This window comes from Thalassophryne amazonica, chromosome 7 (genome assembly GCF_902500255.1).
Source record: "Thalassophryne amazonica chromosome 7, fThaAma1.1, whole genome shotgun sequence".
NCBI lineage: Eukaryota > Metazoa > Chordata > Actinopteri > Batrachoidiformes > Batrachoididae > Thalassophryne > Thalassophryne amazonica.
Genome location: NC_047109.1, coordinates 5601183 through 5615102, shown reverse-complemented (window position 1 = coordinate 5615102; position 13920 = coordinate 5601183). Strand labels below are relative to the sequence as shown.

Genomic DNA, 13920 nt, shown 5'->3' with positions numbered 1-13920 from the left:
GATTTTGTCCAGCTTGTAAAGAGTTGGATAAACAGCTGCCTCCATCCTCCTTACCCCTCTTTGCAAAATCACTGCAGAAAAAGGTTAATGCTTCCTAGCCAAGGGCCTCTTCACCTCCAGCCATTTTCAACATTTTTCTTTGTCTGTCACATGCTTGCTGAAATATTTCAGAAAAAGGAAGGAGGATGGAGAATAGAAGAATCAAGCAGAGTTTCCCTTCTATTATTATTTTTATTAGTAAACATGAACTTTTTTTAAATTAGGGCTAAGGTTACCAAAAATTTCAGTGTATGCTATGTCTCACTCCAGCCAAAGTTAGTAACCCTGTAAGTCACCCAGACAACCCAGAAGAACTTACAGGCTTATGTGGCTGTGATTGAAGTAATTATGCACAGTGCAAATTTTGCATCACCACTTAATAGTGGATTCAAGCGGAGAAGGATATTCTTTCACCAAAACAGAAAAATCCTATTGTCTTATGTATAATTTGTACATGTTCAATTAAGCCCCTCTATTTTGTCACATGATAATTGGAAATAAGCGTTTATGCTTTATTGTGTTATCTGCATATCATTGACACATTCACCTCTCTGTATCTATATTGATGTTGCAGAATAAACTCAAATCAGTCAATCATAAATAATATTTTATTTACATTTTAACTACATCTGCAGGAGGGTGAGCGTGTGCGCATACATGCACTTTTGAAAAGAGCAGAAGTTAGCTTTGACTGTGTGCACACTGATGTCCGCGATATGTCTTGTAAATCACTCCAAAGGTGTTATCATGTTACAAAAACAGCGTTTTCAGGCATTCTATCCATCTTAGAGTTTGTCACTAGCTTTTACATAATATATGTGTCTAAAGATGTCATATTTACACACAAATGAAGCAGTGTTAGCAGCTAGCTAGAACAGCAGGTGACATCCCCATGCTGACATCCGCGAGATGTCTTGTATAAATCATTCTAGAGATGTTATCAGGATACAAAAACTGCAGTTTCAGTTTTAGAAGTGTTTATTTGTTGCTAGCTTTTACATATGAGAAACGTGTTATATTTAGTCAGAAACTAAGCGGTTTTGGAGCAACAGACTACTCTGGTTGGCTGGCACCCACCCTCCCCCTCAAAAAACAAACAAACAAGAAATGGTTTTGCATGATTCATAGCATTAAAATAGGAAACAACCTCTTAAAATACCTCTTAAAACAGGTCAAGGTTAGTCATCTTTGAACTTGTACAGCGTCTTTGTCCCAAAAATGTTCCCTGTGAATTTGAAGACCCTGACAGCAATAAGACTGACCTTATGTTGAGCACAGACAGATGAGCGCAAAACCTTTGCAGTACCTGATCAGGGCCAGCCCAGCCTATAGCCAGTAGAGGCAGTTGCTAAGGGCATCGTCCACCTGGAAGGGCGGGGGCAGGGCGCCACAAATAAGGAAAAAAAATTCAACTTTGGCTGTTCTTACACTAAAACTATTTAGCTTTTAATGTAAAATAAATATATGCCTATATTGGTTTAGCTACATAGCAAAGCCTATTAAATATGAAAAAAATGATGATAATGGTGTGGCAAGCTGCAAGAAACAACAAAGACTAAGTAGCTGACTTAAAACTGGTGCAGACCAGGGGAATCTGACTGTTTAATTAAAGCATCGCCTTTTCAAAGCCTTTGCCTTTTCTGCACTCTGACATAATACTGTTATTTTTTACACACAACAACACAGCAACAATGGCCGAAGTCATCAAACACACCACATTTTGCACTTAGCGTGTTAACAACATTAATAACACTGTTAAACCAACATAAACCACAATAACAACATTTAAATCCCTAAAACCCTGAACTCCCATATTGCATACATTCTTGGAGACCGGCCAATAGTTTACTTGTCGCTCCCCCTCTAAAGTCTGATGAGCCGTTGCAGATCATTATGTCATTGCAACGAACCAACGTCAACCAGCCCAAACTGTCGGGCCAATTGATATTGTCCTAACAGCATAATATTCCTCAATATTCTTCACTTCCTGAAAAGTAATAACAAATTTGTTTTTGTTTTTTATTGGGAAGAAAGTCTGAGTCAAAACCTATCTATCTTAGAATGGTGTGACAAGTTATTCTTTAACACAATTTCGAACCAAACTTTCAGTGAAACTTCAAGCCATGGATTATTTCATTGCTACACTGTTGTCTTAATTTATCTTCTCCAATTAATGCTTGAACCAGAACTCCTCAAATCATATTGGCTTCAATTTCTTTCCACCTTGCACTGAGGGGTTACACACGTTCAGCAAAATTTTTATTTGTGCTGCTTTTAAAACATGGGACCATAAGTCCTCCCTTCCCTTTTGGTAACTGTAGAGTTCTATATCTTATTCTAGGTTTTTTCCACCCCAAATATATCTCAAGAGTAATTTGTCCCATTCTATGAATTCCTTGTTGGATACTTCCACTGGAAGGTTTTGGAATAAATACAATATACGAGGAACTACATTAATTTTAATCACCTCAATGATGTGTAATTGTTGTAAAAGGAATTAAATTCCACCTTTCTATATCCTCTTTTATTTTTGCTATCAGTGGGTCATAATTTACACTGTTCATCTGGTTTAAATCATCAAATCAAATTTATTTATACAGCGCCAAATCACAACAAACAGTTGCACCAAGGCGCTTTATATTGTAAGGCAAAGCCATACAATAATTACGGAAAAACCCCAACGGTCAAAACGACCCCCTGTGAGCAAGCACTTGGCGACAGTGGGAAGAAAAAACTCCCTTTTAACAGGAAGAAACCTCCAGCAGAACCAGGCTCAGGGAGGGGCAGTCTTCTGCTGGGACTGGTTGGGGCTGAGGGAGAGAACCAGGAAAAAGACATGCTGTGGAGGGGAGCAGAGATCAATCACTAATGAGTAAATGCAGAGTGGTGCATACAGAGCAAAAAGAGAAAGAAACACTCAGTGCATCATGGGAACCCCCAGCAGTCTAGGTCTATAGCAGCATAACTAAGGGATGGTTCAGGGTCACCTGATCCAGCCCTAACTATAAGCTTGAGCAAAAAGGAGAGTTTTAAGCCTAATCTTAAAAGTAGAGAGGGTGTCTGTCTCCCTGATCTGAATTTGGAGCTGGTTCCACAAGAGAGGAGCCTGAAAGCTGAAAACTCTGCCTCCCATTCTATTCTTAAAAACCCTAGGAACTACAAGTAAGCCTGCAGTCTGAGAGCGAAGCGCTCTATTGGGGTGATATGGTACTATGAGGTCCCTAAGAAGATGGGACCTGATTATTCAAAACCTTATAAGTAAGAAGAAGAATTTTAAATTCTATTCTAGAATTAACAGAAAGCCAATGAAGAGAGGCCAATATGGGTGAAATATGCTCTCTCCTTCTAGTCCCCGTCAGTACTCTAGCTGCAGCATTTTGAATTAACTGAAGGCTTTTCAGGGAACTTTTAGGACAACCTGATAATAATGAATTACATTAGTCCAGCCTAGAGGAAATAAATGCATGAATTAGTTTTTCAGCATCACTCTGAGACAAGACCTTTCTAATTTTAGAGATATTGCGCAAATGCAAAAAAGCAGTCCTACATATTTGCTTAATATGCGCATTGAAGGACATATCCTGATCAAAAATGACTCCACGACTTCTCACAGTATTACTAGAGATCAGGGTAATGCCATCCAGAGTAAGGATCTGGTTAGACACCATGTTTCTAAGATTTGTGGGGCCAAGTACAATAACTTCAGTTTTATCTGAGTTTAAAAGCAGGAAATTAGAGGTCATCCATGTCTTTATGTCTGTAAGACAATCCTGTAGTTTAGCTGATTGGTGTGTGTCCTCTGGCTTCATGGATAGATAAAGCTGGGTATCATCTGCGTAACAATGAAAATTTAAGCAATGCTTTCTAATAATACTGCCTAAGGGAAGCATGTGTAAAGTGAATAAAATTGGTCCTAGCACAGAACCTTGTGGAACTCCATAATTAACCTTAGTCTGTGAAGAAGATTCCCCATTTACATGAACAAATTGTAATCTATTAGATAAATATGACTCAAACCACCGCAGCGCAGTGCCTTTAATACCTATGGCATGCTCTAATCTCTGTAATAAAATTTTATGGTCAACAGTATCAAAAGCAGCACTGAGGTCTAACAGAACAAGCACAGAGATGAGTCCACTGTCTGAGGCCAAAAGATCATTTGTAACCTTCACTAATGCTGTTTCTGTACTATGATGAATTCTAAAACCTGACTGAAACTCTTCAAATAGACCATTCCTCTGCAGATGATCAGTTAGCTGTTTTACAACTACCCTTTCAAGAATTTTTGAGAGAAAAAGAAGGTTGGATATTGGCCTATAATTAGCTAAGATAGCTGGGTCAAGTGATGGCTTTTTAAGTAATGGTTTAATTACTGCCACCTTAAAAGCCTATGGTACATAGCCAACTAATAAAGATAGATTGATCATATTTAAAATCGAAGCATTAATTAATGGTAGGGCTTCCTTGAGCAGCCTGGTAGGAATGGGGTCTAGTAGACATGTTGGTTTGGAGGAAGTAACTAATGAAAATAACTCAGAACAATCGGAGAGAAAGAGTCTAACCAAATACCGGCATCACTGAAAGCAGCCACGTTAGCATCAGTCCCATTTTTAACTTATAAAATGGTAAATGGACTGCATTTATATAGCACTTTTCCATCTGTATCAGACACTCAAAGCACTTTACAATTATGCCTCACATTCACCTCAATGTCAGGTGCTGCCATACAAGGCGCTCACTACACACCGGGAGCAATAAGGGATTAAAGGCCTTGCCCAAGGGCCCTTAGTGATTTTCCAGTCAGTCGGGGATTTGAACCCATGATCTTCTGGACTCAAGCCCAACACCTTAACCACTATACCATCACCTGTTGATAGTACATCTATCAACTGTTTCAGAAGACCATAACAGGTCGGTTTAACATAAAAAAAGGTAAATATTACTCACAGACATATGCTCTTTGGGGTTTTAGTGGGAAAAATTAAGATAAAGTGAAATTATCGTCGTCGTTTCATTGTGAGGAAATGGCGGAATGATTTGGGCTTTTTTTCCATCAGAATTTTTTCAGAAACTGTTAGAGACAAGCAGCTAGAAACCATACGAAAAATGTATCTGGCTTTTGGTGAAAATTTTACGGGCTTCACAGAGAATAAGGACTGTTACTACAGCTTTAAGGACCCCCCTACAATGGCGCATTGTGGGGTAGCTCTCCACAATTTCTCTTATACTCACTGGGCTGGTAAGCATTGAAAGCCGAGATAGGCATGTCCCAACTTGTCCTTTAACACTCCGAAACGGAGGTGTTCCTTTGTCTCGCTCGATCAGCGAATCGGTCAGCTTTCCATGACAAAATCTCTTGTTAAAAGTGAAATCTGCTGGAAAATCGCTGATGTCCAGCTCTTATGATAACCAGAGAAATTGCACACGACGGTCCCAGCTCCACACAGCCATCCGTTTAGAAATGATGTGTTTTCTGCCTCTCGATGGCGGCTCGGAGCATGGGGCGCCGTGCGCCATTGTGGGCCATCCTTAAAGCTGTAATAACACTCCTTATTCTCTGTGAAGCCCGTAAAATTTTCACCGAAAGCCAGATAAATTTTTTGAATGGTTTCCAGCTGCTTGTCTCTAACAGTTTCTGAAAAAATTCTGATGGAAAAAAAGCCCAAATCATTCCGCCATTTCCTCGCAATGAAACAACGACGAGAGGGGTGGACCACTCCTCCCACAAGGCGTGCTCACAGGCGAATGACGCAACCGACAGGCGTGGAAAAACTCACGCATGCGCACGAAGGTTCAAGCTTGGCTGACGTAAAACATATGAATCAAATCCATGTAGTTTTTGAAAAAAATTAAAAGATACAATACTTTTCTCACAGACCTCGTACACGAGCATATACGTCCAAACGCAACCGACCAATGAGCACGCTTGTAAGTTCACTTCCGGTTTCAACGTGGGGAAAAAGAGCGGATATTTTCTCACTGGCTGCAGGAGGGTTCGCAGCCCGCAGAGGGGCTGTGATCTAAAGTGGTTCTGTTTGGCTCATCACACCCAGGGAACTGTGTCAAACTAACACCATCTTACAGGCAACAAGCAGCATTTTGTTCATAAAAACTGTTTTGTCGTTAACAGGCTTTTGTTCAGAATACTTATGAAGTTTGTCTACTTTGCGGTAAACACCGCAACACTCCATTGCGGTGTTTTTTTTGCAAAAGACGGCGCCATTAAATGTGTCAAACATACACCGCTTTTCACGCCACAATACAGCCTTAAAAAAGTGGTGTAAAAAACGTAGTTTAGATGCATAAAACATGTCAAATACACAATCACGGTTGGGTGAATAAGGTAAGACATATTTATCTGCCCGACAGTTTGGTGTGTAATGTTCAATGTATGACTTATCTGCCCAATGGTTGGGTGAATAGCCTTTGCCTAAGCAAAAAGGCTATTGATGTTGGTGGATCGAATCATTTCTTAACAATACCCGAAAAGAATCAGTTTTCAATACCCAACCCTAGTCATACAAATCATGGCACACCGCCTCAATCGTGTGCATTCATACAGCATCTATTGGGCGGCCATGGTGTGGTCTGTGCATCATTTGAGTGTCCTCCACCCTTGGTGACTCTTCTGCATTTGTACTGAGCGTGTCTTGTAAGGTCCTAGCATGTGATGTGCATTTCTACTACGGTATCCCGTGGCATTCTTCGCAATTCCCTGTTTGAACAGGGGATGTAGAATGGACTCTGTTGCTGTGTAATAGGGTTCTGAAAAAAGAGGATTGAATCATTTCATTCTTTTGGGCGGGGTAGGGGGATGGGACGATGGCGACATCGACGATGCTGGTTTTGATCATCCATTGACTTGGTTGTTGAAATGTAAAAAAAAAAAGTACATTTTCCTTGAGCTTTGACAAAACTGCTCCAAAATCTAATCACCTGGAGACATCTGTCCAAGCCTGTTCCAGTAATGTTTCCACCACGTTTGATGGAAACGCAAGTCACACTGATGGATTATACAGTAGTGTTCAGAATAATAGTAGTGCTATGTGACTAAAAGGATTAATCCAGGTTTTGAGTATATTTCTTATTGTTACATGGGAAACAAGGTACCAGTAGATTCAGTAGATTCTCACAAATCCAACAAGACACACTCTTAAGGCTATGAAATTGGGCTATTAGTAAAAAAAAAAAAAGTAAGAAAAGGGGGTGTTCACAATAATAGTAGTGTGGCATTCAGTCAGTGAGTTTGTCAATTTTGTGGAACAAACAGGTGTGAATCAGGTGTCCCCTATTTAAGGATGAAGCCAGCAGCTGTTGAACATGCTTTTCTCTTTGAAAGCGTGAGGAAAATGGGACGTTCAAGACATTGTTCAGAAGAACAGCGTAGTTTGATTAAAAAGTTGATTGGAGAGGGGAAAACTTATATGCAGGTGCAAAACAATTATAGGCTGTTCATCTACAATGATCTCCAATGCTTTAAAATGGAAAAAAAAAACAGACACGTGGAAGAAAACAAAGAAAAGAAAAGGTGTTGGGTCTATATATCACATACCAGGTATCATGGATCAGTTTGGATATGTCAAAATACTTGAAGAGGACATGCCCTTGAAATGGGTGTTTCAACAAGACAATGACCCCAAGCACACTAGTAAACGAGCAAAATCTTGGTTCCAAACCAACAAAATTAATGCCTTGCAGATGTGAAGAAATCATGAAAAACTGTGGTTATACAACTAAATACTAGTTTAGTGATTCACAGGATTGCTAAAAAAGCAGTTTGAACTTAATAGTTTTGAGTTTGTAGCATCAACAGCAGATGCTATTATTGTGAACACCCCCTTGTCTACATTTTTGTTTACTAATAGCCCAATTTCATAGCCTTAAGAGTGTGCATATCATGAATGCTTGGTCTTGTTGGATTTGTGAGAATCTACTGAATCTACTGGTACCTTGTTTCCCATGTAACAATAAGAAATATACTCAAAACCTGGATTAATCTTTTTAGTCACATACCACTACTATTATTCTGAACACTACTGTATCTCCACGCTGGTTTGGGAACATCTCGGGATCCCCAGGAAGACTTATAGGGAAGTGTGGGATGATCAAGAGAGAGAGACACGTATTTGGTCCTTGAATTAAAGACCATCTGGATTGTTTTGTGCCATTGTCCAAATACTAATGGACTCACCTGAATGCAGATACCTTTTCTCTAAATAATGAGCTCTGTGTGTGTGTGTGTGTGTGTGTGTGTGTGTGTGTGTGTGTGTGTGTGTGTGTGTGTGTGTGTGTGTGTGTGTGTAGGCTGCAGGCGGAGGAGGAGGCCATCCTGAACCTGTGTGTCCACAGTCTGTCCCTGAGGAGTCTGTCCAAGGAGCCTAGTGTATCTTCCAGCCAGCTGGTCCTGTGCTGCAGGAGACTCCTGGACCAGCATCCGTCCCTCCTCCAGGGTCTCCATGTCCGCATTGCGCACTTCTACTCTGTCCTGCAGGATGGGGATCTGTGTATCCCGTGGGATTGGAAGAGCTGAACCTCAGCAGGAGACAGATTCTGGACTGTGTCACTTTACCACGTTTAGACTCACAGAATTTATTTTAGTGGCACGAGCAGGGAGGTCTGGAACCCTGAAAGCTGGACAGAACAGAAACCCGGACCTGGGTCAGCTTTGACTTTTACGATCCCACCATGGCGCTCACATATGCAGTACTTTGATAATTGTCAAAGCAGGACAGTCTCTGCCCAAGCTAACTCTGGTCCACAAGTATTTGGACACCACAAGCACATCTTGATTGTGGGTGACTCCAGAGGTGGCATTACAAAAAATAGCACTATCCAAATACTTGTGGACCTGAGTCTAAACTTAAACAGCTGCACTGTGATTTGATTGGTTGTCAACGAGTCAGCTGAAACATTATTTGAGAGGAAGTCCTGTTTAGGCCCGGAGTCCCTTGTTGGCTGGTCCAGGACTTCGACAGGGAGCCTGAGGCACATCCCTGGACTCATTCAAGAACCTCTAAGCCTGTATGTTAACTCAGGTTTGACAGGACATTGGTTGTATAAAAAACATATTTTAGAAATAAAGTACATTGAAAATGTTTGTTTTTGGTACAGATTTATTTATCTTTGGTACAGATTTATTTATTTATTTTTTTCTTAGGTTGTCTGTCATTGGTTCCTGTACTCTGGTGACCATCTGATCTGGCTCCAGTTGGACCAGGTACCATGGTCAGTCTGTGCCTGACCATGCACAGACTGACACGCACCTTGAATGGGACCCTGTCATTGATTGGTTCCTGAGTGTGACCAACTCGTTTCTACCAACCACCCAAAAGTAATCAATAACAAATCAATACTCCAAGATCAAGACGAGATCCACTAAATTCTGATTGATTCATTTGGGAAGTCTAACAGTGTAGCTGTTAGGCTCCGCCCACCCAACAAACACTGGCCACTGTGTCTTCCGGCCCAAATGCACAACCATCATCTGATGAGGTCACAGGGTCAGTGAGAGCAAAATGTTTCTGTTAGGAAAATGACCTAAAATTCTCTGACACAGGAAACGGGTTTCAGTTTCTAAGAGCTTTTGTTATTTAAAGCTTTAAAGGTAGATGTCATACAGAGTGTAGGTCGGGAGACAAATACAAGTAAATTCAGTTTTCATGCCACTTATATGCAGTCCCAAGGTCCCATTGATGAAATAATATCTCGTCTCATCACATAGCAGAAAACAGTCTCATAGACTGTTTTCTGCTTTTTCATCACGCATTGATTAATGAATGTCTCACCTCATCAATCTTATCTGTGCTTTAATTCCCTCGTCCATGTCATTGTTCTGCAATACAACATTTAACACATAAAACAGTTCAATACACTGAGTGTTAAATGTTATCACAGCAAACTTAGTAGTATAGAAGTAATAAAATGGCAATCTATTAGTCAAAATCAATTATTAAGACAAATTATAATGGTAAATATAAATGACAGAACATTAATAGCATAAACTTTTATAACATTTCCCTCCTGTTTAACCATTGTAATTTCCTACATCGGAATTGTACAATTTCATGGAGATTTTCTGTACACTCATCACATTTTAATCACAATGATGATAAGGCCAATATCATACACCTCAAACTCATCATCATAGTTGTAAAATGTTGCATCTTACAATCTGCATCTTACAACCAAGATTGTAAGATGCAAGATGTAAGATGCAACCAAGGTTGCATCTTGGTTGCATCTGGACATTTTCTGTCACTCTTTCATAATTTAGCACTACCACATAAACCCAGTTCTTATTGTAATGCTGTCCCTCACAAAGTACAAAGTCAAACTATTTCCCAATTTTATATTTGTTCAAAGTCACCATGGAAAACAGGCCTGGCCCCAGAGATGTGTCCCACTCAGCGGCTCCATCTTGTGAGAGACCCGAACTAAGCCAACAAATGGTTTTTATAAAAGACAATATCTGAAGCTTGCGCATGCGTAATGGAACTGAAGAGTAACTGTCTGTTGAGACTTTGAAACAGTTAAAGCCAGGTTCCAGGCACTTCTAAACAGATAGCAAAAGCAAATATTTGATGATGTTGTACGTTCGGCTGCTCCCAGTTTTGTTTGGGGTTGTCACAGCGGACACAGCTGGATGCCCTTCCTGACGCAACTCCAAGTTTACCTGGAGAAACACACACAGCTGCTGGTGTTCCAAAGAGGTCTCCCATCCAAGTACTTAACCAGATCCTGCTCTGCTTAGCTTCTGAAATCTGACAGGATCAGACTGACACAGAGCAGACTGGCTGTGTTCTTGTACACACTATTAATATTATTATCTGTATTATTAATTATTTTATCATTTGATTTTTAAATGGACCACAGTGGAAATAAATGTATTCACTTGCTTGTGTCATGCATGTATTTTTCTAGTATTTACAATTATACTATGTACTTACATTGAACTTGTTAAAGTTCAATGTAAGTACATTGAACTTTAACATTGTAAGTACAACACGTGCTTTTAATATACAGATAATCGGCATGTGAATGAGGTACATTCAAACATTTTAAAGCTGTGTAACCATTTAGTTTTGCCAAGCTTCATCATCGTGACATTAAATTATTTTCACAATTACACATCTTAATGCAGTTCAGGTTATATGATTGGTTAATTTCAATGTCTGTTCAAAACTGGGAGCGCAAAGCGCATTTGATTTTTTATTTCCCCTTTCCATTTTGTGACAACCAATAAGTTCTTACTGAGCAACAGGGTGAACCCCACCTCCTCAAAGATAGTAGAGAAGCTTGAATCTTCGACTGGACTGGGTTGCTTGACGCGAGGACATTTCGCTTCAAATGACAGAAACTTCCTCAGCTAAAATTCTTGCTCTGGTAGTCTGACTTCTGTCTTGACTCTTGTAGAGAAGAATAACAGAAGCCACAAAAGCTGGAATTTTAAAACTAACCGGACCCCTGAGAGGCAGACTGCTATTGGCTAGTGACTAAACAATTGCTATAATCAAGCACCTATTGTGCTCTAGTTAGCACCCTCCTTAATGACAGGGTACCTGTCCCTCCTAACGATGGGACTGACGCCTCTCCTGATGACGTGAATGACTCACCACCATGAACAAAAGACCGAAACTGCCCAGACCCGAGCACGCCACTGTAAACAGGGGACAAAGCCTCTTTAAAACACCTTAAAGACACTAACCACACGTTTGAGGACAAGGAAGTTAAAATCTTAGCCAGAGAAAAGAAATGGTTTGAGAGAGGCGTGAAGGAGGCATTGTATATGAAACAGCTGAAATCCAGCCTTAACCAGGGAGGGGGTCTGAGACATGTTTTGTCCCCTGTTTACAATGGGGCACTCAAGTCCAAGCAGCCCCAGTCCCCTGCCCGTCAGGAGAGCCGTGTGGATTTTCAATTCACAGCATCTATTCAAGATGTCACATTTTTTTAAACGCAGTCCAAAAATAAACACTCCAGTACAGTCCAGCCGGTGTGTCTCGTGCACCAGGTTGCTGTTCACCCGTGTTCCAGAGTCATTAAATGCACCAGATCAGCTACACAGGTTCCTGGACAGTCGCCTCTGCGCTTCTTCTCGCTGGCTTTGCTTTGACACCGTGATCCAACTTTTAACTTTGTGTTTGTCCGTTAATGTCTGCAAAATCGCTCTTTTGCACGCTGGTGTTCTGTGTTCCTGGATAGTCACCTCTGTGCTTCTTCTCACTGGCTTTAAACACACAGTCATTTTGACACCGTGATACAACTTTTAACTTTGTGTTCATCCATTATTGTCTGCAAAATCACTATTTAGTGAGCTGGCGTTTTGCGTAAATGCTTGTCTTGAGTGCCAGTCATTGAGTTGGCGCGCACACATAGCGGAGCTCATCTGATCCATTAACAAGATGTTAAATCTATCATAAACATACTTTTACAGCTGCTTATAAGAAGGAATGAACATGAAACTGTACTTACCTTTTCAGGTGTTCCAAATCCGTTCTCCACCTCAGTGCATGACACAGAGAGAGGGGAAAAAAGGGTCCAGATGAAACAGCCTTCTGTGATTCCAGAAGTAATCTGACGTGTTTTCTGACAGAAGATGATTAAGCCGCTACAAACAAATTATTTTATATACAGCGTCTGGCGCACAAAGCAGGTAAAATTATAGTCCGCAAGAGGGCGGAGCCTGTCCAAAATAGCCTTTCCTGTCCTCGCAGCCGCCAGGTGGTCGAATAATGGGCTTTTAACAGCCTCGTCCTCACTACAAACATGCCTCTAAAATCCTTGTTTGTCCTCATAGTAACCCGTACACAAACTGCCCCATTCTGTTGTTGCTTAATTTTGAACTTCTTGAAATTAGCGCCACGGCCCTTGCACCTCGTGGTCGCTGTCATTTAGCAGGTTTGTGTCAGGCTGTGGGGAGGGTTCACAGTCACGCAGAGGACACTGATCTAAAGTGGTTGTCTTTGCTTCCCCACGCCCGGGGATATGTGTATTTTCATGGTCTTTTAATCAAGGAAATACGGTGCCTCGAATCGGTGAGTGTCAGTACTGAACTTCAGTTCATACCTCTGTTACTGGGCACATCCAGAATGCTCTGTCCAGTATATTTGAGGGGTTTTTAATGGAAACACACTGCAATCAGACGGGACGTTTTTGTCAGATGTGAGCAAAAATCCATTATACAAAATGAGGTATACGAGGTCTGTTAGAAAACTATCCGACCTTTTTATTTTTTGCAAAAACCATATGGATTTGAATCACGTGCGCTTGCATCAGCCAAGCTTGAACCTTCGTGCGCATGCGTGAGTTTTTTCACGCCTGTCGGTTGCGTCATTCGCCTGTGAGCAGGCTTTGAGTGAGCAGTGGTCTACCCCCCTCATCAGATTTTTATTGCGAGTAAAATGTCTGAACGATTTGGAGCTTTGCTGCATCAAATTTTTCCAGAAACTGTGAGAGACAGCCAGGTGGACACCATTCGGAAAATTCAGATGGCTTTCAGGGACGATTTTATGGGGATTACACAGATTAAGGAGTGTTACAGCCGGTTTAAAGACCACCCACAGCGGCTGAGAGCGCGGCGCTGAAAGTCGTCCTGTGAGACCAACATGGAGGTGCTTTTGTCCCGCGCCATTCGCGGCTCTGTGGCGCATTCCTCCGCTCCTCTTTCCATGACAGAAACTCCTGTAATAGTGGAATGTGCCGAAAAAGTGCTGATGTCCACATCTTCTGCCATTTCTGTGGTAGTCAGACGACGTCCCAGATCAACACAGCCTTCACTTTGGAAATGATCTGGTCGTTTCAGCCTGTCGATCGCCGCTCGTCCCTGAAAGCCATCTGAATTTTCCGAATGGTGTCCACCTGGCTGTCTCTCACAGTTTCTGG

General features: G+C 41.2%; 1 protein-coding gene across 3 annotated transcripts in view; it reads left to right on the top strand.

Moving 5' to 3' along the window:
- tcaim (T cell activation inhibitor, mitochondrial) overlaps positions 1-9137 on the top strand; it is a 138669-nt gene extending 129532 nt beyond the window's left edge. For all 3 annotated transcript variants that reach the window (XM_034173750.1, XM_034173751.1, XM_034173749.1), the window contains one exon: positions 8344-9137. In XM_034173750.1, coding sequence (XP_034029641.1) covers positions 8344-8569 — 226 coding nt within the window. In that variant the 3' untranslated portion in view covers positions 8570-9137. The remainder of the gene's footprint in view (positions 1-8343) is intronic.
- The last annotated feature ends 4783 nt before the right edge of the window (positions 9138-13920 follow it).